Consider the following 27,451-nt stretch of genomic DNA (forward strand, 5'->3'; position numbering starts at 1 on the left):
ACTCACACACATCCACACTCACACACATCCACACTCACACACACACTCACACACATCCACACTCACACACATCTACACATCCACACACACACATCCACACTCACACATCCACACACACACATCCACACTTACACACATCCACATTCACACACATCCACACTTACACACATCTACACATCCACACACACACACCCACACTTACACTCAGACACTTTCACATACCCACACTTACATCCACACTAACCCTCACTTTTATACTTCCACGCCCTCACTGACAAACTTCCACACTCACACCTATCCACACTCACATTTTTCGTTGCACCTTATTCTGTGTTGTGATTGGCTAATAAGGAAGTGCTCTGATTGGTAATGCTTGCATATATGAGTGTGTTTCTCTGTTGTTTATCACACACGTTACTTGAAGCAGTGTGTTGTTGTGAGTAAACAATCTCTTCCTCTTCGTCACCAAGGTCTGGCATTCGTTGTAAGTTCAAGTCACTTTCAGAAAAACTGTTCCAGCTTGTGTCAAGGCTAGGATTTGAATTATTGTGAATAGTTGATGTTGATGAATTATTTTGATTGGACGATATAATATCCAATGGGATTTCTTCTTCCTCTTGTAAAAGGGCTCTTGTTTCTGATGAATCGTGATCCCCAACCCGGTGTCTGTTTGCCATGTAGTTTGCATCCTTGCAGAGTTTTTTACGTCGCAAGAGCTCCTGTTTTTCTTCCTTGTAACAGATGGCATATTCCAAACTCTCATATATGGCCATGACCAGACAGAATACACATACTAATGCCAGAATCTGTAAACAAAGAATCACCAACTTAATGAGTTCCAATCTTAACAAAGTTCACTACCTTATAATCCTCCAACCCTGAAGAGTTCAAATCTAACAAAGTTCACTACCTTACTGTACTCCAACCCTGAAGAGTTCCAATCTAAACAAAGTTCACTACCTTATAATCCTCCAACCCTGAAGAGTTCCAATCTTAACAAAGTTCACTACCTTACTGTACTCCAACCCTGAAGAGTTCTAATCTAAACAAAGTTCACTACCTTATAATCCTCCAACCCTGAAGAGTTCCAATCTAAACAAAGTTCACTACCTTACTGTACTCCAACCTGAAGAGTTCCAATCTAAACAAAGTTCACTACCTTACTGTACTCCAACCCTGAAGAGTTCCAATCTTAACAAAGTTCACTACCTTATAATCCTCCAACCCTGAAGAGTTCCAATCTTTACAAAGTTCACTACCTTACTGTACTCCAACCCTGAAGAGTTCCAATCTTAACAAAGTTCACTACCTTACTGTACTCCAACCCTGAAGAGTTTCATTCTAAACAAAGTTCTATACCTTATTTCCTCCAACTCTGAATTGTTCCAATCTAAACAAAGTTCACTACCTTACTGTACTCCAACCCTGAAGAGTTCCAATCTAAACAAAGTTCAATACCTTATTTCCTCTAACCCTGAAGAGTTCCACTCTTAATAACATAAAACTTCCTTATTACCTTGAAGAATTCTATTTCAGGAATGAATACTATGATCCTCAGTGTTCCCCCAACAAAAACTATACTTGCCATTCTTCCGTATTTCTTCCCATTTTGAACCTTTTATGTTGCTACATTCAAGAAGTTGATTTGCTTTTACATTCATAGATCTGATGATTTTATTTGAATGAACAACCTAAAAGATGCTATATACAAGTGCTTTTTCTTTATTGGAGAGTATAGGTACATATTTAACATACGCTTATATTTCTGAGTATGTGAAATCACCTGACATAATTTTTAAATGTTGTCAAGTAAGCAACAGAGTTCTGCTTGAAAGAAATTCATGTTATTCATGTTAATATCAAAAAGAGGTCACTATGGCATTCAATAACTTGAGGCCCATAGGGACTGTATATCGCTCACCTGGATCTTAAAGCCCAGCAATGTTATACACGCCTATAGGTTGGGTATTTCAAATATTTCCAAATTAAAGCTTAGTCACTTAATCTCTGTAATGGGACAAGACCAATGTGTAAATTCTTATATCATTACTGTTTTTCCTTTTTGATTCCTAGTAAGAGAACAATAGGTTAGTTCTTACAAAATTGATTTCATTTTACTCAAGGATGCTTCTGACCAAATCTGGTCAAATTCTGTCAGTCTGGTGTGTGTGTCTAATGATGGAAGGAAAGAAACTGGAGTTCTCCGGAAAACTAATGTGGTTGGACAGGTGACCCCATACCTTTTCATGTTCGTTCTGGGAATCAAACCCCACACCGCTAGGTGAAAGGCACGTGCCTTACCACTGTGCAATCAGACCATCCAAACCATTAACAAGAGATCCCAGTGGGATCTTGGCGCCCACCATTTTAGGATCTGTTTTCAGTTCTTGAAGATTTGTTTATTTTTTTTTTATTACAGGTGTTGTAAATGCTCATGAACTGGTCTTCATTGAATGTACTCAATGATGGCACAAGATATTTTTATTTAACACCTATTAGCAAATATCATTTGAAAAAGATCCCAAAGTATTATTAGATAGCAGTCAGTTACAGGTGGACATAGTCTTGAATCAATATGATAGAATATCGAAGAAAATATGCTTGTGCTGTATTACTGTCGACACAAAGATGGCTGCCTGTGGGCCACCTTGATTTCAAATCAGTCCAAAAAGGTACAATGCACAACTAGGGACCAAGGGAAACCAATACCTATGAAATATCAGAAGGATCCAACCAGTACTTCCTCAGAAATAGCGGTAACAAGATTTTACTCTCAAAATCCAAGATGGCTGCCTGTCAGCCATCTTGATTTCATATCAGTCAAAAAAAGGTAAAATGCACAATTAGGGACCAAGGGGAACCTGCATATGAAATTTGAGAAAGATCCATCAACTATTTTCCCAGAAATAGCGATAACAAACTTTTATACTCAAAATCCAAGATGGCTGCCTATCAGCCATCTTGATTTCATATCAATCCAAAAAAGGTTCAAGAGATCCCAGAGGGATCTTGGTGCCCACCATTTGAGGATCCATTTTCAGTTCTTGAAGATTTGTTTATTTTTTTTTGTTTGTTACAGGTGTTGTAAATGTTCATGAACTGGTCTTCATTGAATGTATTCAATGATGGCACAAGATATTTCTATTAAGCACCTATTAGCAAATATTTGAAAAAGATCCCAAAGTATTATTAGATAGCAGTCAGTTACAGGTGGATAATGGAAAATATGTTTGTGCTGTATTACTGTCGACATCCAAGATGGCGGCGTGTGGGCCACCTTGATTTCAAATCAGTCCAAAAAAGGTACAATGCACCACTAGGGACCAAGGGAAACCAATATCTATGAAATATCAGAAGGATCCATCCAGTACTTCCTCAGATATAGCAGATATAGCCAGTCCAAAAAAACAAGATTCCAAGAAATTAACAAACTTTTACTCAAAATCCAAGATGGCCACCTGTCGGCCATCTTGAATTCGAATCAGTCCATAAAAGGTACAATGCACAACTAGGGACCAAGGGGAACCTGCATATGAAATTTGAGAAAGATCCATCCAGTACTTTCCAAGAAATAGCGGTAACAAACTTTTACATCTAAAATCTAAGATGGCCACCTGTCTGCCATCTTGAATTCGAATCAGTCCAAAAAAGGTACAATGCACAACTAGGGACCAAGGGGAACCGGCATATGAAATTTGAGAAAGATCCATCCAGTACTTTCCAAGAAATAGCGGTAACAAACTTTTACATCCAAAATCCAAGATGGCTGCATGTCGGCCATCTTGAATTCGAATCAGTCTAAAAAAGGTACAATGCACAACTGGGGACCAAGGGGAAACTGCACATGAAATTTGAGAAAGATCCATCCAGTACTTTACAAGAAATAGCGGTAACAAACTTTTACTTCCAAAATCCAAGATGGCCACATGTCGGCCATCTTGAATTCGAATCAGTCCAAAAAAGGTACAATGCACAACTAGGGACCAAGGGGAACCTGCATATGAAATTTGAGAAAGATTCATCCAGTACTTTTCCAGTAATAGCGGTAACAAGAATTGTTTACGGACGGACACCTAGATGGACGGACGGACCACGGACGCAGGGCGATTTGAATACCCCAACATCTGATGATGGTGAGCTAATAATGCACAACTAGGGACCAAAGGGAACCTGCATATGAAATTTGAGAAAGATCCATCCAGTACTTTCCAAGAAATAGCGGTAACAAACTTTTACTTTCAAACTACAAGATGGCCACCTGTCAGCCATCTTGTATTCGAATCAGTCCAAAAAAGGTACAATGCACAACTAGGGACCAAGCGAAAGTTCCATATGAAATTTGACAAAGATCCATCTAGTACTTTCTCAGAAATAGCGGTAACAAACTTTTACTTTCAAACTCCAAGACGGATGGACGGACGGACAGACCACGGACCACGGACCACGGACGCAGGGCGATTTGAATAGCCCACCATCTGATGATGGTGTGCTAAAAAAGTACCAAACTCCATGATGATCTAGTTCTCCTCTACGCCCCATTTTAATATTGATTTCACTTTAATCCATAACATAATGAAAGGTGAACATGTTGATGTATTTTGACTGTAAAATTACCTTGAGTGTTTTTTCTGACATCGGAGCATCAGGCCTGGCCTTGACAGGAGGGTCTCCACACTGCAGACTGTAAGTGTCATTGAGAAACTCTCCACTCATGGCTTTATGTACCGCTCTACAAAAAACATAGATCAATATCCATGTCTGTTTAAACTCTAACAAAGTAATGTCATACGTTCAGAAAGTCACAGCACATCAATGTGTGATTATCTTTTACTTTGAAACAAAGGCCACAAAATCTGAATTCTTGACTGAATGAACTGATAGATAAAAAGATAGTCACATTTGGTCAGAGATTAACCAATCACAGGTGTGTATATGAAAAAACACTATGTTACACTTTCTAAAGACTCCCATCCCACTCATGCTCAATATGAAGCATTTCTTTAGTCATTCTAGAAGATTTTTTAAAGAGACATTTAAATTTGTCACTTCATAATAAGAAATAGCATAATATAATGTATTAATTATTTCACCAGACGTAAATATGCAAAAGATCTTATAGGGGGAGGAAACCTGAGAATCCATGGAAAACCTATGTAGTCAGGCATGTGGACCCTAACCTTTTCATATCCATTCTTAGAATGGAACTCCAGACTGCTAGATGAAAGGCAAGTCGGTCAAAACTACACCACTCAACCACCTCTGGTGACACAGGACTACTGTACAAACAGATGGTTGTGATATCTTACCCCGTCCTGGAACTCGTCTGGTGACACAGGACTACTGTACAAACAGATGGTTGTGATATCTTACCCCGTCCTGGAACTCGTCTGGTGACACAGGACTACTGTACAAACAGATGGTTGTGATATCTTACCCCGTCCTGGAACTCGTCTGGTGACACAGGACTACTGTACAAACAGATGGTTGTGATATCTTACCCCGTCCTGGAACTCGTCTGGTGACACAGGACTACTGTACAAACAGATGGTTGTGATATCTTACCCCGTCCTGGAACTTGTCTGGTGACACAGGACTACTGTACAAACAGATGGTTGTGATATCTTACCCCATCCTGGAACTTGTCTGGAACCCCATCCTGGAACTTGTCTGGTGACACAGGACTACTGTACAAACAGATGGTTGTGATATCTTACCCCGTCCTGGAACTTGTCTGGTGACACAGGACTACTGTACAAACAGATGGTTGTGATATCTTACCCCATCCTGGAACTCGTCTGGTGACACAGGACTACTGTACAAACAGATGGTTGTTATATCTTACCTCTTACGGTCCTGGAACTCGTCTGGTGACATGGGACTTCCGTACAACTTCAGTTTCCATTCTGTCAGAAATCCTTTACCATAGTTACCGGAATCTGGCAAAACAGAATTCAAATTTCATTTGAAATACAATCTTAAAATATATTTAAAATTTGCAGTTTGTTTCGGATATGATTTCCTATGTCAAAGTCTGTTAACAGTAAAGAAATTTTAAAATGTCACATTAGCAATGATTATGATAACAGAATATTTTAAATAGATTCTGTTGTAAGCATGTCACTGTGAATGTTCAGTAAATGGACAACACATTATTTTTTATTCAAGATGTTACCGTATATGCTCGCCTATAAGTCGATTCGCCTATAAGCCGGAGGTACATTTTTGAGTTAAAATTTTGGAATTTAACATTGACCCTGCCTATAAGACGGTATCAAAAAATGCTCCGGCAAAAAATCCAGTGAAAATCTCTGGAAGTAAAGTTAAATGATCGTGAATAAAATTTGGTGGAAATCTATCATAAGTATTTTTATTTCAGAAATGAGATCATGTACCGATATGTGTTGGTCATGATCGTGGAGATGCCAAGTCAGTTAAAATTTAATGTTAAAAGATCGTTTCTGCTCTCAATATTTATAAAGACATAACGGTATTTCAATAAAATGTCATTACATTTTTTCAAGTTCTTGTTGTGTTTATAAACATGGCAGATTATACAGTTCGATCGTCAGTCCTTCGATCAAACGCACAGATCAATCACAATTCATTTCTACACCCTACCTGCATACGTGTCCAACCCGGAACTAAAGGAAGTTCTGGTAGGTGTGTAATGTTGAAAACGGACCAATCAGGACAACGCGGCATGGTGTCATTAATATCTATCAAAACATTGTGCACGTGCTACCCACCTTGTTTACACCATGCTAATTGACCATCAGTCTGCCTTGATTGATCTTTTGTTCTTCGTAATTGCCGTACGTACTATGTATACACATTCCCGCACGGACGTGTGTACACAGGTGTGCCTTCAGGCATAAACAAAAGCCCATCCCATTGAACTGGCGATTATTGTTCAAACAATCAGGCAACATGAAAGGTAACTGAGAAATTTGAGTAACTGATAGTACTCATACTGTACCTGAGCTCTTAGGGCTATAGACGTCAATGGCTTTACTGTACTTGCATATTTTACTATATACGTGATTTTACACGATTCTCGGTCCTAAAGCATGACTTACCTTTGGAAAATTATGGTGTGATTTTTTGCTCATGGTCAATGACTCACCTATAAGCCGGACCCCTCCTCGGAGGTCGTAAATTTACTCCAGAAAATCCGGCTTATAGGCGAGTATATACGGTACTTGTTAAAATTGAATTTACATAACCGAGAAAGTCAATTTTACAGACAAAAAAATCAAACAAAACAGGAAATAACCTCTGTATCAAACACTAACAAAGGGAGGTAAGTAATTATATCTTAGAATTAGCTAAACACTGTAGAAGTAGGTTTCAAGAAGGAATAAAGATTAATATAATATAATAATATAATATAATATTATAATATTAATATAATATGATAATTCTGTATGATGTGGGTGGGAATTATACACCTGTTACACAGAGAAGGAATTGACATAACACAATATATTATGATAATTCTGTATGAAATTGGTAACATAACTCATTAAGTAATACATGTATGTCAGTAACGTTTGGATAAGAACTGTACCTGTGTCTATGATTGTTAATTTCCACGTTCCAACAGGATTTTCTCCCCAACACCTGACAGTACTAAATGTCCACCCAGAAAACCCTTTAGTGGAGCTGCAAAAACAAAATGACAGACATCTCAAACTAAGTTAATTGGTCAATAAGCAACAAAAGAATAATTTCCAAGCTTCTGTTTTTGCTTTTGATTTTAATTTTTAAAATTATTGTAAGAAGCTGTATGTCCATGAAATCGTAATTTTTAACAAGGATGCTTCAGACTAAATAAATTCACTGGTCTCCAAACCAGATCAGCTAAAAACCAGGAAAATTGATCCTCATGTAATATAATTTTACAGTGCTGATGATAGTTCATCAATCTGTTACTGTGTTCTACGATCTCTCCATTTATCTAGTTACAAAAAATTTAGACATCTAAGATTTCCTACAACAAAACCGTTAAGCCTACTTACTTGTCCAACTTGCGTGGAGCCCCTATAACAGACTTGGTACCACTGGGACATTGTAAGTGGATTTCAAGATATCCGCGGTATGGATGGTCGACCGACAACATGATTTGTACATGCTCCAAGGTCAGGAGGTCAAATCCTCTGATATCTTCTTCATTTACTAAAACAAAGTGAAATCTCTTCTGTATTGGATGTCAGCCTTTTCTTTTTTTAAGTACCAATTCTCGCCACGATTTGTCAATACCCATGTTTCCTCAGTAACATCTCAATATTTCCAAATCAACTGATATTTCTTAAGAAAGAAAACAATTTGTTTCGGGTTAATGTTTTTCTAGCCTTCGAAGGAATTGATACCAGGTTCATAGTGAGGATTAAACAAAAGACACACAAGTAGAGTTAGGTATTGTAAAGCTGAATAATGAATTAAACAACCTCATACAGTTTCTAGGTCTCGTCAGCAATTCTAAGGGAATCAATTTTATATTTAGGAAACAACTGGAAAATCCAAAAGGATCAACAGAAATATCAAAATCTAGATGGGAAGATGCCATAGTCCCATACCTCAGCAGATTTCTTAAATCTAGTGATTTTAGAAGAATGTAAAGTACATGTGTATACTCTGAATTGTGTCACTATTTGTATCAATTAAACTGTGGCAAGCAGCTTACAGCAAAATAGATTGAGAACCAGGATCGTGCAACAAGTGGCTAACACATCCTATCTAAACACAAAGTAACTAAGTATCCTGTAACAAGTAGCTAACACATCATATCCAAACACAAAGTAACTAAGTATCCTGCAACTAGTGGCTAACACATCGTATCCAAACACAAAGTAACTAAGTATCCTGTAACAAGTAGCTAACACATCGTATCCAAACACAAAGTAACTAAGTATCCTGTAACAAGTAGCTAACACATCGTATCCAAACACAAAGTAACTAAGTATCCTGTAACAAGTGGCTAACACATCGTATCCAAACACAAAGTAACTAAGTATCCTGTAACAAGTGGCTAACACATCGTATCCAAACACAAAGTAACTAAGTATCCTGTAACAAGTAGCTAACACATTGTATCCAAACACAAAGTAACTAAGTATCCTGCAACAAGACTAAGTGGCTAACACATCGTATCCAAACACAAAGTAACTAAGTATCCTGTAACAAGTGGCTAACACATCGTATCCAAACACAAAGTAACTAAGTATCCTGTAACAAGTAGCTAACACATCGTATCCAAACACAAAGTAACTAAGTATCCTGCAACAAGACTAAGTGGCTAACACATCGTATCCAAACACAAAGTAACTAAGTATCCTGCAACAAGACTAAGTGGCTAACACATTGTATCCAAACACAAAGTAACTAAGTATCCTGCAACAAGACTAAGTGGCTAACACATCGTATCCAAACACAAAGTAACTAAGTATCCTTTAACAAGACTAAGTGGCTAACACATTGTATCCAAACACAAAGTAACTAAGTATCCTTTAACAAGACTATTTGGCTAACACATCGTATCCAAACACAAAGTAACGAAGTATCCTGTAACAAGTGGCTAACACATTGTATCCAAACACAAAGTAACTAAGTATCCTGTAACAAGTGGCTAACACATCGTATCCAAACACAAAGTAACTAAGTATCCTGCAACAAGACTAAGTGGCTAACACATTGTATCCAAACACAAAGTAACTAAGTATCCTACAACAAGACTATTTGGCTAACACATCGTATCCAAACACAAAGTAACGAAGTATCCTGTAACAAGTGGCTAACACATTGTATCCAAACACAAAGTAACTAAGTATCCTGTAACAAGTGGCTAACACATCGTATCCAAACACAAAGTAACTAAGTATCCTGCAACAAGACTAAGTGGCTAACACATTGTATCCAAACACAAAGTAACTAAGTATCCTACAACAAGACTAAGTGGCTAACACATTGTATCCAAACACAAAGTAACTAAGTATCCTGTAACAAGTGGCTAACACATCGTATCCAAACACAAAGTAACTAAGTATCCTACAACAAGACTAAGTGGCTAACACATTGTATCCAAACACAAAGTAACTAAGTATCCTGTAACAAGTGGCTAACACATCGTATCCAAACACAAAGTAACTAAGTATCCTACAACAAGACTAAGTGGCTAACACATTGTATCCAAACACAAAGTAACTAAGTATCCTGTAACAAGACTAAGTGGCTAACACATTGTATCCAAACACAAAGTAACTAAGTATCCTGCAACAAGACTAAGTGGCTAACACATTGTATCCAAACACAAAGTAACTAAGTATCCTGCAACAAGACTAAGTGGCTAACACATTGTATCCAAACACAAAGTAACTAAGTATCCTGCAACAAGACTAAGTGGCTAACACATTGTATCCAAACACAAAGTAACTAAGTATCCTACAACAAGACTAAGTGGCTAACACATCATATCCAAACACAAAGTAACTAAGTATCCTTTAACAAGACTATTTGGCTAACACATCGTATCCAAACACAAAGTAACTAAGTATCCTGTAACAAGTGGCTAACACATTGTATCCAAACACAAAGTAACTAAGTATCCTGTAACAAGTAGCTAACACATCGTATCCAAACACAAAGTAACTAAGTATCCTGTAACAAGTGGCTGACACATCGTATCCAAACACAAAGTAACTAAGTATCCTGTAACAAGTAGCTAACACATTGTATCCAAACACAAAGTAACTAAGTATCCTGTAACAAGTGGCTAACACATCGTATCCAAACACAAAGTAACTAAGTATCCTGTAACAAGTGGCTAACACATCGTATCCAAACACAAAGTTACTAAGTATCCTACAACAAGACTAAGTGGCTAACACATTGTATCCAAACACAAAGTAACTAAGTATCCTGTAACAAGACTAGTGGCTAACACATTGTATCCAAACACAAAGTAACTAAGTATCCTGTAACATGTGGCTAACACATCGTATCCAAACACAAAGTAACTAAGTATCCTGCAACAAGACTAAGTGGCTAACACATTGTATCCAAACACAAAGTAACTAAGTATCCTGTAACATGTGGCTAACACATCGTATCCAAACACAAAGTAACTAAGTATCCTGCAACAAGACTAAGTGGCTAACACATTGTATCCAAACACAAAGTAACTAAGTATCCTGCAACAAGACTAAGTGGCTAACACATTGTATCCAAACACAAAGTAACTAAGTATCCTTTAACAAGACTATTTGGCTAACACATCGTATCCAAACACAAAGTAACTAAGTATCCTGTAACAAGTGGCTAACACATTGTATCCAAACACAAAGTAACTAAGTATCCTGTAACAAGTGGCTAACACATCGTATCCAAACACAAAGTTACTAAGTATCCTGCAACAAGACTAAGTGGCTAACACATTGTATCCAAACACAAAGTAACTAAGTATCCTACAACAAGACTAAGTGGCTAACACATTGTATCCAAACACAAAGTAACTAAGTATCCTGCAACAAGACTAAGTGGCTAACACATCGTATCCAAACACAAAGTAACTAAGTATCCTTTAACAAGACTAAGTGGCTAACACATTGTATCCAAACACAAAGTAACTAAGTATCCTTTAACAAGACTAAGTGGCTAACACATCATATCCAAACATAAAGTAACTAAGTATTCTTTAACAAGACTAAGTGGCTAACACATCGTATCCAAACACAAAGTAACTAAGTATCCTTTAACAAGACTAAGTGGCTAACACATCGTATCCAAACACAAAGTAACTAAGTATCCTGTAACAAGTGGCTAACACATTGTATCCAAACACAAAGTAACTAAGTATCCTGTAACAAGTGGCTAACACATCGTATCCAAACACAAAGTAACTAAGTATCCTGTAACAAGTGGCTAACACATCGTATCCAAACACAAAGTAACTAAGTATCCTGCAACAAGACTAAGTGGCTAACACATTGTATCCAAACACAAAGTAACTAAGTATCCTACAACAAGACTAAGTGGCTAACACATTGTATCCAAACACAAAGTAACTAAGTATCCTGCAACAAGACTAAGTGGCTAACACATCGTATCCAAACACAAAGTAACTAAGTATCCTTTAACAAGACTAAGTGGCTAACACATTGTATCCAAACACAAAGTAACTAAGTATCCTTTAACAAGACTAAGTGGCTAACACATCGTATCCAAACACAAAGTAACTAAGTATCCTTTAACAAGACTAAGTGGCTAACACATTGTATCCAAACACAAAGTAACTAAGTATCCTGTAACAAGTGGCTAACACATCGTATCCAAACACAAAGTAACTAAGTATCCTGTAACAAGTGGCTAACACATTGTATCCAAACACAAAGTAACTAAGTATCCTGTAACAAGTGGCTAACACATTGTATCCAAACACAAAGTAACTAAGTATCCTGTAACAAGTGGCTAACACATCGTATCCAAACACAAAGTAACTAAGTATCCTTTAACAAGACTAAGTGGCTAACACATTGTATCCAAACACAAAGTAACTAAGTATCCTGCAACAAGACTAAGTGGCTAACACATTGTATCCAAACACAAAGTAACTAAGTATCCTGCAACAAGACTAAGTGGCTAACACATTGTATCCAAACACAAAGTAACTAAGTATCCTGTAACAAGACTATTTGGCTAACACATCGTATCCAAACACAAAGTAACTAAGTATCCTGTAACAAGTGGCTAACACATTGTATCCAAACACAAAGTAACTAAGTATCCTGTAACAAGTGGCTAACACATCGTATCCAAACACAAAGTTACTAAGTATCCTGCAACAAGACTAAGTGGCTAACACATTGTATCCAAACACAAAGTAACTAAGTATCCTACAACAAGACTAAGTGGCTAACACATTGTATCCAAACACAAAGTAACTAAGTATCCTGCAACAAGACTAAGTGGCTAACACATCGTATCCAAACACAAAGTAACTAAGTATCCTTTAACAAGACTAAGTGGCTAACACATTGTATCCAAACACAAAGTAACTAAGTATCCTTTAACAAGACTAAGTGGCTAACACATCATATCCAAACATAAAGTAACTAAGTATTCTTTAACAAGACTAAGTGGCTAACACATCGTATCCAAACACAAAGTAACTAAGTATCCTGCAACAAGACTAAGTGGCTAACACATCGTATCCAAACACACTAAGTATCCTGTAACAAGTGGCTAACACATTGTATCCAAACACAAAGTAACTAAGTATCCTGTAACAAGTGGCTAACACATCATCCAAACACAAAGTAACTAAGTATCCTGTAACAAGTGGCTAACACATCGTATCCAAACACAAAGTAACTAAGTATCCTGCAACAAGACTAAGTGGCTAACACATTGTATCCAAACACAAAGTAACTAAGTATCCTACAACAAGACTAAGTGGCTAACACATCATATCCAAACACAAAGTAACTAAGTATCCTGCAACAAGACTAAGTGGCTAACACATCGTATCCAAACACAAAGTAACTAAGTATCCTTTAACAAGACTAAGTGGCTAACACATTGTATCCAAACACAAAGTAACTAAGTATCCTTTAACAAGACTAAGTGGCTAACACATCATATCCAAACACAAAGTAACTAAGTATTCTTTAACAAGACTAAGTGGCTAACACATCGTATCCAAACACAAAGTAACTAAGTATCCTTTAACAAGACTAAGTGGCTAACACATCATATCCAAACACAAAGTAACTAAGTATTCTTTAACAAGACTAAGTGGCTAACACATCGTATCCAAACACAAAGTAACTAAGTATCCTTTAACAAGACTAAGTGGCTAACACATCGTATCCAAACACAAAGTAACTAAGTATCCTGTAACAAGTGGCTAACACATTGTATCCAAACACAAAGTAACTAAGTATCCTTTAACAAGACTAAGTGGCTAACACATTGTATCCAAACACAAAGTAACTAAGTATCCTGTAACAAGTGGCTAACACATCGTATCCAAACACAAAGTAACTAAGTATCCTGTAACAAGTGGCTAACACATTGTATCCAAACACAAAGTAACTAAGTATCCTGTAACAAGTGGCTAACACATCGTATCCAAACACAAAGTAACTAAGTATCCTTTAACAAGACTAAGTGGCTAACACATCGTATCCAAACACAAAGTAACTACAAACAAATGGAAAACTATAACATTCAGAAATAATGATTCTTTTCGTCCATTTTTACTTGAGGAATTGTCTGGAATCTTAAACCGTCAAAGCCAATGATGGCTGTCTTTTCTTTCTCGAAATAAAACATGATACTTTAAAATCATTGATTTTTGTGTAGGATTTTTTTTGTAGGTTTCTTAGGTCATCATAATCCATAAATTTATGTGCCCACGATTTGTTAACACAAGTAGATTGTTGTGCTAGGTTTATCAAGTGTCCATCAAAATGTGAATTTTTGAAAAGCCACATAAATTGAGTCCCACAAAAATACGTGAAATTACTGTAACCATGATAGAAATGGCATTGGAGAAAGATTCACCATGTCCATCGACAGAAAGAGAAACAAGATACAGTCAAACCTTGTTTTATCAAACTGGTATAACCTGAAGACCCTCTAACCACCCCCCTTTATTTGAAGCATATCATCATTTCCTGTCTAACTTTAAACAGAATACCCAAACTCACTTCGATCAAACACTATTGAGTCATCTTGAGGTTTCCCCATGGTCCCACCAAGTTTGAGATAACAAGGTTTGACTGTATATAAACTAGTAAGTGTAATATACATTTTCCCTCCCATCCCCCCCCCCTTTCTTTAATTTGAAGCATATCATCGGTCCATGCCTAACTTTAAACACTCGAACTCACTTCCATCATATACTCTTGAGTATAAGAATGTTTTATATTTACCATTATACAATACATTCAGAGGACGAGATACAGATTTGGGGATTTCCATTTTGATCTTTCCACTTTCATGTGTGTAAGCCGTCAACCAGGAGACCATAGTCCATATCTGTAACAAAATTATGTTATATTATATGCAGTTTGTAGACATTGTAGATATGTCTTACAGGACCTAAAAGTTCCCGTCTAATATGGGATTAATGAAGCAAAGTGTAAAAATTTTCATTCACTGTAAGCTCAATAAAAGAAAATTTTCGAGATGAGTTTCATAAATCACATATATGGTTCAAATTAAAGAACCCTTTTATCACATGATCAATGACTTTGATACATGTTATATATTCATGTTATTTACCAAGTCATCTTGGTACGATATTTACCAGCAGACTTCCCGAGGACCACAATCCAGTAGTAATCAAACTACATGGACGGTCCGAGACCTCAGCTTCCCGAGAACCACAATCCAGTAGTAATCAAACTACATGGACGGTCCGAGACCTCAGCTTCCCTAGGACCACAATCCAGTAGTAATCAAACTACATGGACGGTCGGAGACCTCAGCTTCCCTAGGACCACAATCCAGTAGTAATCAAACTACATGGACGGTCCGAGACCTCAGCTTCCCTAGGACCACAATCCAGTAGTAATCAAACTACATGGACGGTCGGAGACCTCAGCTTCCCGAGGACCACAATCCAGTAGTAATCAAACTACATGGACGGTCCGAGACCTCAGCTTCCCTAGAACCACAATCCAGCAGTAATCAAACTACATGGACGGTCCAAATCTCAGCTTCCCGAGAACCACAATCCAGTAGTAATCAAACTACATGGACGGTCCAAAACCTCAACTTCCCGAGAACCACAATCCAGTAGTAATCAAACTACATGGACGGTCCGAGACCTCAGCTTCCCTAGGACCACAATCCAGTAGTAATCAAACTACATGGACGGTCGGAGACCTCAGCTTCCCTAGGACCACAATCCAGTAGTAATCAAACTACATGGACGGTCCGAGACCTCAGCTTCCCGAGGACCACAATCCAGTAGTAATCAAACTACATGGACGGTCCGAGACCTCAGCTTCCCGAGAACCACAATCCAGCAGTAATCAAACTACATGGACGGTCCAAATCTCAGCTTCCCGAGAACCACAATCCAGTAGTAATCAAACTACATGGACGGTCCAAAACCTCAACTTCCCGAGAACCACAATCCAGTAGTAATCAAACTACATGGACGGTCCAAAACCTCAACTTCCCGAGAACCACAATCCAGTAGTTATCAAACTACACACCCCAGATCTAGGCCTGATGTTGCTCTAATTCAATGTTATTGAAGCCTCCTATATGAACACTAGGAAGATGAAAGTATTACTACATTCAATTGTAAAGATAAAGAAACATTTACATTAGCCTGTTTTTATATACCGGTAATTATCTTCCTCTTATAATCTGTTTTCCTTGTCTCACCAAGCTGAAGGCATCATTCCTTACCTTTGCTGCATTGACAAGTCGCCATGCCTTCATCAACCCGAAGCCATGTTTGTGACTGTGATAAAGACCAGCTCCATTCTTCTGCCAATCAGCCACATCTACATCCACCTAAAATATACAATATCATATAAACCATGTCTATTAAGAGGTCAACATTACTCAACAAACTCAGAATATATTAATATTTTCCAGTTTTTAAAACACTGTTCAAATTCAAGAATTTATTGAGATTTCAGCGGTAATATTTTTGCTGTTTGATACTTTTATGTTTCAAACTTCTTTTCAAAGATTTACAGAAAAAGGTAAATTTCTGTCCACAAAAGAACAGAATTGATTAACACTTTGATGAAGTATTTCCATTTCCCTTTGGTTGTACCTCACTGAAAACCATTTACACCAGATAAAAACCATTCACACCAGAGAAAAACCATTTACACCAGATAAAAACCATTTACACCAGATAAAAACCATTCATACCAGATAAAAACCATTCACACCAGAGAAAAACCATTCATACCAGATAAAAACCATTTACACCAGATAAAAACCATTTACACCAGATAAAAACCGTTTATACTAGATAAAAACCATTCACACCAGATAAAAACCATTTACACCAGATAAAAACCATTCATACCAGATAAAAACCATTTACACCAGAGAAAAACCATTCACACCACCAGATAAAAACCATTTACACCAGATAAAAACCATTCATACCAGATAAAAACCATTTACACCAGATAAAAACCATTCATACCAGATAAAAACCATTCACACCAGATAAAAACCATTCATACCAGATAAAAACCATTCACACCAGAAAAAAACCATTTACACCAGATAAAAAACATTTACACCAGAAAAAAACCATTTACACCAGATAAAAACCATTCACACCAGATAAAAACCATTTAAAACCATTCACACCAGATAAAAACCATTTACACCAGATAAAAACCATTTACACCAGATAAAAACCATTCACACCAGATAAAAACCATTTACACCAGATAAAAACCATTTACACCAGATAAAAACCATTCACACCAGATAAAAACCATTTACACCAGATAAAAACCATTTAAAACCATTCATACCAGAATAAAACCATTCATACCAGATAAAAACCATTTACACCAGATAAAAACCATTCACACCAGATAAAAACCATTCATACCAGATAAAAACCATTTACACCAGATAAAAACCATTTACACCAGATAAAAACCATTTACACCAGAGAAAAACCATTCACACCAGATAAAAACCATTCATACCAGATAAAAACCATTTACACCAGATAAAAACCATTTACACCAGATAAAAACCATTCACACCAGATAAAAACCATTTACACCAGATAAAAACCATTCATACCAGAAAAAAACCATTCATACCAGATAAAAACCATTTACACCAGATAAAAACCATTTACACCAGATAAAAACCATTTACACCAGAAAAAAACCATTTACACCAAGATAAAAACCATTTACACCAGATAAAAACCATTCACACCAGAGAAAAACCATTTACACCAGATAAAAACCATTTACACCAGATAAAAACCATTTACACCAGATAAAAACCATTCACACCAGATAAAAACCATTTACACCAGATAAAAACCATTTACACCAGATAAAAACCATTTACACCAGATAAAAACCATTTACACCAGATAAAAACCATTTACACCAGATAAAAACCATTCACACCAGATAAAAACCATTTACACCAGATAAAAACCATTTACACCAGATAAAAACCATTTTACACCAGATAAAAACCATTAAAAACCACACCAGATAAAAACCATTCACACCAGATAAAAACCATTTACACCAGATAAAAACCATTTACACCAGATAAAAACCATTCACACCAGATAAAAACCATTTACACCAGATAAAAACCATTCACACCAGATAAAAACCATTCACACCAGAGAAAAACCATTTACACCAGATAAAAACCATTTACACCAGATAAAAACCATACACCAGATACACCAGAAAAAAACCATTTACACCAGATAAAAACCATTTACACCAGATAAAAACCATTCACACCAGATAAAAACCATTCACACCAGAGAAAAACCATTTACACCAGATAAAAACCATTTACACCAGATAAAAACCATTCACACCAGATAAAAACCATTTACACCAGATAAAAACCATTCACACCAGATAAAAACCATTTACACCAGATAAAAACCATTCACACCAGATAAAAACCATTTACACCAGATAAAAACCATTTACACCAGATAAAAACCATTCACACCAGATAAAAACCATTCACACCAGATAAAACCATTTACACCAGATAAAAACCATTTACACCAGAAAAAAACCATTTACACCAGATAAAAACCATTTACACCAGATAAAAACCATTTACACCAACCATAAAAACCATTTACACCAGATAAAAACCATTCATACCAGATAAAAGATAAAAACCATTTACACCAGATAAAAACCATTCATACCAGATAAAAACCATTTACACCAGATAAAAACCATTCATACCAGATAAAAACCATTTACACCAGATAAAACCATTTACACCAGATAAAAACCAATCATACCAGATAAAAACCATTTACACCAGATAAAAACCATTTACACCAGATAAAAACCATTTAAAACCATTCATACCAGAATAAAACCATTCATACCAGATAAAAACCATTTACACCAGATAAAAACCATTCATACCAGATAAAAACCATTTACACCAGATAAAAACCATTCATACCAGATAAAAACCATTTACACCAGATAAAAACCATTCATACCAGATAAAAACCATTTACACCAGATAAAAACCATTCATACCAGAAAAAAACCATTCACACCAGATAAAAACCATTCACACCAGATAAAAACCATTCACACCAGATAAAACCATTTACACCAGATAAAAACCATTTACACCAGAAAAAAACCATTTACACCAGATAAAAAAAACCATAAAAACCACACCAGATAAAAACCATTTACACCAGATAAAAACCATTTACACCAGATAAAAACCATTTACACCAGATAAAAACCATTTACACCAGATAAAAACCATTTACACCAGATAAAAACCATTTACACCAGATAAAAATCATTTACACCAGAAAAAAAACATTTACACCAGATAAAAACCATTTACACCAGATAAAAACCATACCAGATAAAAACCATTTACACCAGATAAAAACCATTTACACCAGATAAAAACCATTTACACCAGATAAAAACCATTTACACCAGATAAAAACCATTTACACCAGATAAAAACCATTTACACCAGATAAAAACCATTCATACCAGAAAAAAACCATTTACACCAGATAAAAACCATTTACACCAGATAAAACCATTCACACCAGATAAAAACCGTTTATACTAGATAAAAACCATTCATACCAGAAAAAAACCATTTACACCAGATAAAAACCATTCACACCAGATAAAAACCATTTACACCAGAAAAAAACCATTTAAAACCATTCACATCAGATAAAAACCATTCACACCAGATAAAAACCGTTTACACCAGATAAAAACCGTTTATACTAGATAAAAACCATTCATACCGGAAAAAAACCATTCATACCAGATAAAAAACGTTTATACCAGAAAAAAACCATTTACACCAGATAAAAACCATTCATACCAGATAAAAACCATTCATACCAGAAAAAAACCATTTACACCAGATAAAAACCATTCACACCAGATAAAAACCATTCACACCAGATAAAAACTGTTTATACCAGATAAAAACCATTTACACCAGATAAAAACCATTTACACCAGATAAAAATCATTTACACCAGATAAAAACCATTTACACCAGAAAAAAACCATTCATACCAGATAAAAACCATTCACACCAGATAAAAACCATTCATACCAGAAAAAAACCGTTTATACCAGAGAAAAACCATTTACACCAGATAAAAACCATTTACACCAGATAAAAACCATTTACACCAGATAAAAACCATTTACACCAGATAAAAACCATTCACACCAGAAAAAAACCATTTACACCAGATAAAAACCGTTTATACCAGATAAAAACCATTCACACCAGAAAAAAACCATTTACACCAGAGAAAAACCATTTACACCAGATAAAAACCATTCATACCAGAAAAAAACCATTTACACCAGATAAAAACCATTTACACCAGATAAAACCATTCACACCAGATAAAAACCGTTTATACTAGATAAAAACCATTCATACCAGAAAAAAACCATTTACACCAGATAAAAACCATTCATACCAGATAAAAACCATTCACATCAGATAAAAACCATTCATACCAGAAAAAAACCATTTACACCAGATAAAAACCATTTACACCAGATAAAAACCATTTACACCAGAAAAAAACCATTTACATCAGATAAAAACCATTCATACCAGATGAAAACCATTTATACTAGATAAAAACCATTTACACCAGATAAAAACCATTCATACCAGATGAAAACCATTTATACTAGATAAAAACTTGTTCTGTAATTTTTTTATATGTAATGTGTCTCCACAAAAAAGCAATGTCAAATATAACACAGGACATGTCCACACGGTTTAACTTTTCACCATTTCACTTTTTTGTTAACATTCCAAAAATAGAAAGTGAGATAAAGTTTAAAACTTTAGTTAAAATATCATTTTTTATATGTTATTTTACAGTGATTATGACACTGGGTGAAAATAGATATATCGTTTTGTGAGAGGGTGAAAAAAAAAACCCTTGGTGAATGTTTATCCATATCCTGTATGCAATATTTCATGCCCTATCTATATAGCCACAGAAATTTTAAATCTGGTTTAAATGCCAATAAAAAAAAAGATTCTTTTAAAAAAGCTTTTGAGCTGGAACAGTTTAATTAAGTGGGCAAGTTGATGTACTACTGATACAATTCTAATCACCAAGCTGACGTAAATATTAACTTTATATTACTGAAGGACATGCTATTTCTGTGAGAATGAGATATCCCTACACGCTATGGTAGAACATTATTGTGGAACTCTTCTTTAACGACAGCAACAGTTTTTAGTTTAATCCTTTGCGCTCGAACGTTAAGGACCCTGTGCCACTTAGTGCATGCATATAAATGTTTAAGGCCCAATTTCACTCTCTCACTCTCCAACACTGGACGTCAACGGATGGGTCTCTGGTACATTAACATTTACCTAGATCCTAGAGTCATTTTCTCATACTGTTATTTTCTGATAAAAATGATAAACGTAACCCAGTTAAATAATAAAACACATCATGAGTTGTTTCCTAACTACTCTAACGTTATAATATTAAAAAACTCACTATACTTCTCTGTGAGAATGAGCTACCACTGCTGAAAGTGACAGCCAACATCGAGGCACATTCCTCCGCGTAAAATGGCATATGTCCGGTCTCGTCTACAGCTCCTTTAAACATGAAGATAACAATGTACAGTATCTACTGATAAAGATAAAGAACTCATTCATGTCTGTGAAATCATTCTCATCTTCAAGGATCTACATTATACACACAGCACTTTCCAATACAATGTTTGTATTAAATACCATATGTTCGAACAACAAATTAAAAAGTATAATAGAGCCGTCTTTTTAGAACTCGTCTGTGATACTAGGGGCCTTAGAGTGTAGAAATCCAGAGGGTGAGTTACTAAAATTAAAATTAGTCTAAACAAGAGTTAGAATATAGATTGAGAGATATACTTACCAAATTAAACAATAAATTTGCAGTTTTTGAAATTATTTTAAACAATTTCAAAAGATTTTCAAGGATTCTGTGCTTAAAAACAGTTTATTGTGACTCAGTGAGAGCAGTTTATGAGCAAGCTTCACATAGGTCATCAACAACTACCTTATCATAAGAGTAAGGACAGTGATACACAGATCCTGAGTTTGAGATAACTCATACTGCAGTCCTGGAGTCAGTCATATCACATCTTAAGTAGCTTAATAGTGTTTTCACAATTACAAGGCAGAATAATGCCAGCAATCACAAATTCCAGATTTTTTTTGTACATAAAAACCTTATACATTTGTAACAGGAGTTCAAGTTCATACAGGGGGTACTTGTAATTATCAGTAAATGAAAAAGAATTTTATTTGCTAAAAGTTCAATACATACTTAAAATCAATGAACGAGGTCCAATTAGTGATGTAATTGATCTATCAATAATATACATACCTATAGTAACTGTGTACAGAGAATTGGCATAGCCATCATAGTTGCAGTTATCTTGAAAGCGCCCTCCATTACCACTAGCAACGACATATATACTTCCATAACCGCCACGGCCGTAGTTAATTCCGTACCTCATAGCAGCCTACAATATATAAATGTCTAAATATAGATGCATACAGTTTATTGTTCGTACGTAATATCATATGAATTGAGAATATGAGATTTGTAGGTAAAATCATATCAGTTTTACATCTGCTTACCACAATATTCAGTTTGAAGCAGATGAAACTGAACCTCTGACAAGATATGTCATTTTTTTAGCCCTAATTACCTTTCATAGTAACAATTTATACTCTCAACATGAAAATTCATATCAAATTTAAATCACTTCTGAATATTACCAACCAACAAACAGAAAACCTACCTGTGCCAGGAGATGTGGTCCATCCACCGTTTTACCATCATCATCAGGGCCCCAACTAAAAACATGTACATATACAAATACAACTAAAAACATGTACATATACAAATACAACTAAAAACATGTACATATACAAATACAACTAAAAACATGTACATATACAAATACAACTAAAAACATGTACATATACAAATACAACTAAAAACATGTACATATACAAATACAACTAAAAACATGTACATATACAAATACAACTAAAAACATGTACATATACAAATACAACTAAAAACATGTACATATACAAATACAACTAAAAACATGTACATATACAAATACAACTAAAAACATGTACATATACAAATACAACTAAAAACATGTACATATACAAATACAACATAATTAGGCTTTTCAGAATTGTTTCTTCCAATCAAGATCTAACTAAGAATTTCAACTGCTAAATGAAGTTCCTTGACAATTTGTTCAAAGTCCCTCAGCATTTAAGGTACATGATAAATTCAATGACAAACCTTTTACTTATAATGAGTTAATTTGTTCATTACATAAACAGATTCTTGAGGTTTTTTCAAAAATTTTAAGTACATATTAACTTTCCATACAAGGTTTTGTCTAGCAGTTTTGACACCATGAGTTATCTATTTGTCAATTGTTTTAGTGTCCTCATGACAACCAATATCATGTAATGACAGTGTCTGTAAATAGTGTGGTCACAGACTGACACTTTTATTGGGCTTCATGTGTCATAACACAAAGCAAGCTGACTTCAAAATACCATAAAATTCATCTCTATGCACAACATTGTGCATTAATGATGTGTAATTGACCTCTTTAAGTGCAAATCTGATTGTAAATTCTGAAATCAAGCTCCAGACTCTTTGAAAATCTATAAACTTTGATATGTGAATATCAACTCTCACCTAAGTAAATATTGACCTTCACCTAAATAAATATTGACCTTCACCTAAATAAATATTGACCTTCACCTGAGTAAATATTGACCTTCACCTAAGTAAATATTGACCTTCACCTAAATAAATATTGACCTTCACCTAAGGAAATATTGACCTTCACCTAAGTAAATATTGACCTTCACCTAAATAAATATTGACCTTCACCTAAGTAAATATTGACCTTCACCTAAGTAAATATTGACCTTCACCTAAGTAAATACTGATCTTCACCTAAGTAAATATTGACCTTCACCTAAGTAAATATTGACCTTCACCTAAGTAAATACTGATCTTCACCTAAGTAAATATTGACCTTCACCTAAGTAAATATTGACCTTCACCTAAGTAAATATTGACCTTCACCTAAGTAAATACTGATCTTCACCTAAGTAAATACTTACCTTCACCTAAGTAAATATTATTCCTTGCCTAAGTAAATATTGTCCCTTACCTGCAGCTATAAACATCATTTATCTGCATGTTTTTGTTAAACGCAGAAGCCTCCAGACTGTCAGTCATCGGTCCATCCAGAACTCTTATTCCTGACACTTTGGCATCATAGGCCACCCCTACTCCACAGATAGAGTTCCGCACTGCAGCAATCTCTCCTGCACATCTCGTACCGTGGTGGTTTGATTCTTTAGTACAAAACAATATTTCTGTATACTGATAATACACAACCCTAACACAATGACAAATGCAAGGTCACAACAGACAAGGCATGCAGACCTAGGTTGTATATCATAAGGGCTATCTAACATTCCTTATATCAAATATACGAACATGCTACATAGAGATATTTTGTCTCTGAAACACAGTGGTCTCTGATACACAGTGCTGTGTCATAATACTGAATTAGTTGTAATAGCAATCTCCTTTACCTCATTTCATAATCATAGTAAGGTTTAAACCTTGATACTCCTGAGGTTATAATCATTCTTGCTACTTGCACCCCTGGAACAAGTCCTTGTGGACAGGATGAAAAGACTACGGTAGTTGGATCTTTTGATCAAATGAATCTTGAGGTCACATGAAGGTATATTGTAATGGATTTGAAGTTAGGAGTCACTCCTTTAAAAAAGGAATCTATCAGTCTGAGATTGGTCAGATTTTTTTTCTCTTGGAACCAATCAAATTACTTCGCTTGTGCCTTCAATTTTACCATGACATGTTCCAGGAAAGTGATTGTAACTCCTGGAGTATTGAGGATGGAAAAGTCAGAGAACTTGTGGCCTTCATCAAATTACTATGATTTATATCTTATTGGTACACAAAACCAGTGGCCTTCAAAAAGAAGCCTTATATTAATATCAATTAATAAGTATTTGTTACTCTGGCTTCAAGGTATGTTTGACCTTTGCTGATTGAACAAATACCTAGTCGACTGTTTGGCATTGGATCTGGGTCATCGGAGTTCAAATCCCAGCTTCCTGCTGCATTATAGTTGTCATGTAGGTCAGGATTGGTCCATTCTAAACCTATCAAAACCATGGAAACAAAACACTGACTGAACTCTGTTTTACATGATGACTAATGATAACAAGATTTACACCTTAATCTGTCACCATACTGGTATCCTTATAAAGTATTTAAAATCTCAAAGAAAATGATCCAACCAAATTCTTTTTTCCTTTTTTCACAGAAAAGAGGTAATTTCTTTGAAGCTCTATTACCTAGCAATCAGCTGAAAATGGAAAACAATAAATGAGGAATGAAAAATAAGAAGCAGTTTCAATATGCTTACCATCATCCACTACAGCTACAGTGACACCTCTCCCAGTCACGTTCCTGTTCCAAACACCTGTCACGTTGATGTCCATTGCTCGGTGGACATCATTCACCTACAAACAGATTAGTATAAGTTTATTTCATTTTTTAATACTGGATCTGTTTGATTCCTTCCATCCAGTTTGATAAAGTATATAAATGCAATGCAAAGAATAAAAGTCAATCCCACATTATCTGTTAAAACTGATGTCTGGTCAGTAAATAGTAAAGGATCCTCTTTGTTTAAAGATCGTTTGTGATGTTGCATTTCTCAAATTTAATTGACATCAAACTATCAAGTACCTGAAAGATTTTCTCATTGTTTCTGTGTTTTGGCAATAAGCAGAAGTTTGTTGTCTGTAGCTTATTATGGATTGTAATTATTATGTATCCTGACAAGATTCAGCTAGCCATCCTAAGTAATTGGGCATCGTACTGTTCAAGGCTTTATACACTAAAACCACTGTGTGATATTTCATTCTAACCTAATTTCAAATGTCAAAACTTTTGCTTCTTTGAAAATGAAACACAACTTTGGGATATCAGTTTTGAAGGGAAACTGTTCGCAGTCTTGATACATAGCAGTAAACACAAAAATTAAGGCCTGATCTCTGATCAGTATGAACCATATGCAGACGGATGTGACAAGAAAAACAAAAATTCTTGCTGATCATTACCAGATGCCATTGATCTTTGTAGAAGGGGTCTTCAAACTTGACTCTCCTTTTCTGTCTAGATAGGATTTTTTGCCGACTGTACCAAACAACTTTTTCGTGTCCGTCGAATTCCCTTTCCAGGCTGGTCTGAGCCTTCTGTATAGACTCTTCATTTAGGATATGTTTATGGAGATTGTGAAGGTCAACAAATTTCAAGGTTTGAGGAGATTCATTTGAACTGTTAGACAAGTAATAGCCAAACAAGAAAATGTTTGGTATCTCTCCAACCCTTCCAAGGTTATGAATACTTAAGTCACTTGCAACTGAATATGACAAATGTTCAAAATCATCTTCTCTCTGCAATATTTTATCTTCTTCAATGGCTTGTTTTCCATGTTTGTAGAAATCAGAATTTCCAATTTTCACAGCCCATATCAAAGTATCTTCATAACTGTCTATGTGTCTTGGAAATGGGATTTCTTTTGATTCCCAAGATTGTGAAATGTCACTGAAGAGAGCAACAACAAGAATCCATCTTATCATAAACTTCCTGTTCCTTTCATGTCTGGAAAACTGTATGCGCATATCTGCATTTTCTAAAGAAAAAAAGCATATATGCATAATATTTCAAAAATCACTTTTAGAATAAAACTGATTGGAGTTGTGTTTTAAGATGATCTAAGAAATCGTTTCATATGATCAGCGTTTCTCTCCATATTGTTCCAACTCAATTCAATTATTCCTCCGGTACATGTATTTATCTAAAATATAAAGAGATATCAAAGTTTAAATTATCAATTTCATCTATGGAAAAATGACTGTAAAGTAGTGTAAAATAATTTAATCTGAATTAGTGTACTTCGATATACTTTTGTCCTGGCAGAAATTATAAGCAAAATTCCCAACTCTAGAATTCGTCTGCTGTTCAAATGAGCTTCCAATAATTGAATACAATTCGAAATCGTTCAGTAATTTGAAGGATTTCATAGGA

The 27,451-nt window shown here is 35.4% G+C and overlaps 1 protein-coding gene across 1 annotated transcript; it reads right to left on the bottom strand.

Moving 5' to 3' along the window:
* On the bottom strand, window positions 1-27,045 carry LOC132551860 (proprotein convertase subtilisin/kexin type 7-like). The gene is made up of 14 exons (XM_060216004.1): window positions 26,482-27,045; window positions 25,782-25,878; window positions 25,414-25,515; window positions 24,489-24,675; window positions 23,073-23,127; window positions 22,652-22,790; window positions 21,776-21,879; window positions 16,423-16,530; window positions 14,931-15,036; window positions 8,019-8,175; window positions 7,568-7,662; window positions 5,843-5,936; window positions 4,615-4,729; window positions 1-806 (listed from the first exon to the last, which is right to left on the bottom strand). Exons 1-14 carry the CDS (start codon window positions 27,043-27,045, stop codon window positions 324-326), a joined length of 2,406 nt encoding a protein of 801 aa, XP_060071987.1. The 3' UTR covers window positions 1-323.
* Between the last annotated feature and the right edge of the window lie 406 nt (window positions 27,046-27,451).

This window comes from Ylistrum balloti, unplaced genomic scaffold (genome assembly GCF_031769215.1).
Source record: "Ylistrum balloti isolate Yb309-2 unplaced genomic scaffold, AGI_CSIRO_Ybal_v1 Utg370222, whole genome shotgun sequence".
NCBI classification, from domain to species: domain Eukaryota; kingdom Metazoa; phylum Mollusca; class Bivalvia; order Pectinida; family Pectinidae; genus Ylistrum; species Ylistrum balloti.

Bases quoted from the DNA above. Each gene is read 5' to 3' on its own strand.
- LOC132551860 (XM_060216004.1), bottom strand. From the start codon at position 27,045: ATGCGCATACAGTTTTCCAGACATGAAAGGAACAGGAAGTTTATGATA. The intron at 22,791-23,072 runs GTAGGTTTTCTG...TATATATTGTAG, and splicing joins GACCACATCTCCTGGCACAG to GCTGCTATGAGGTACGGAAT. The intron at 807-4,614 runs GTAATTTTACAG...CTTTGTTTACAG, and splicing joins TGTCAGAAAAAACACTCAAG to ATTCTGGCATTAGTATGTGT.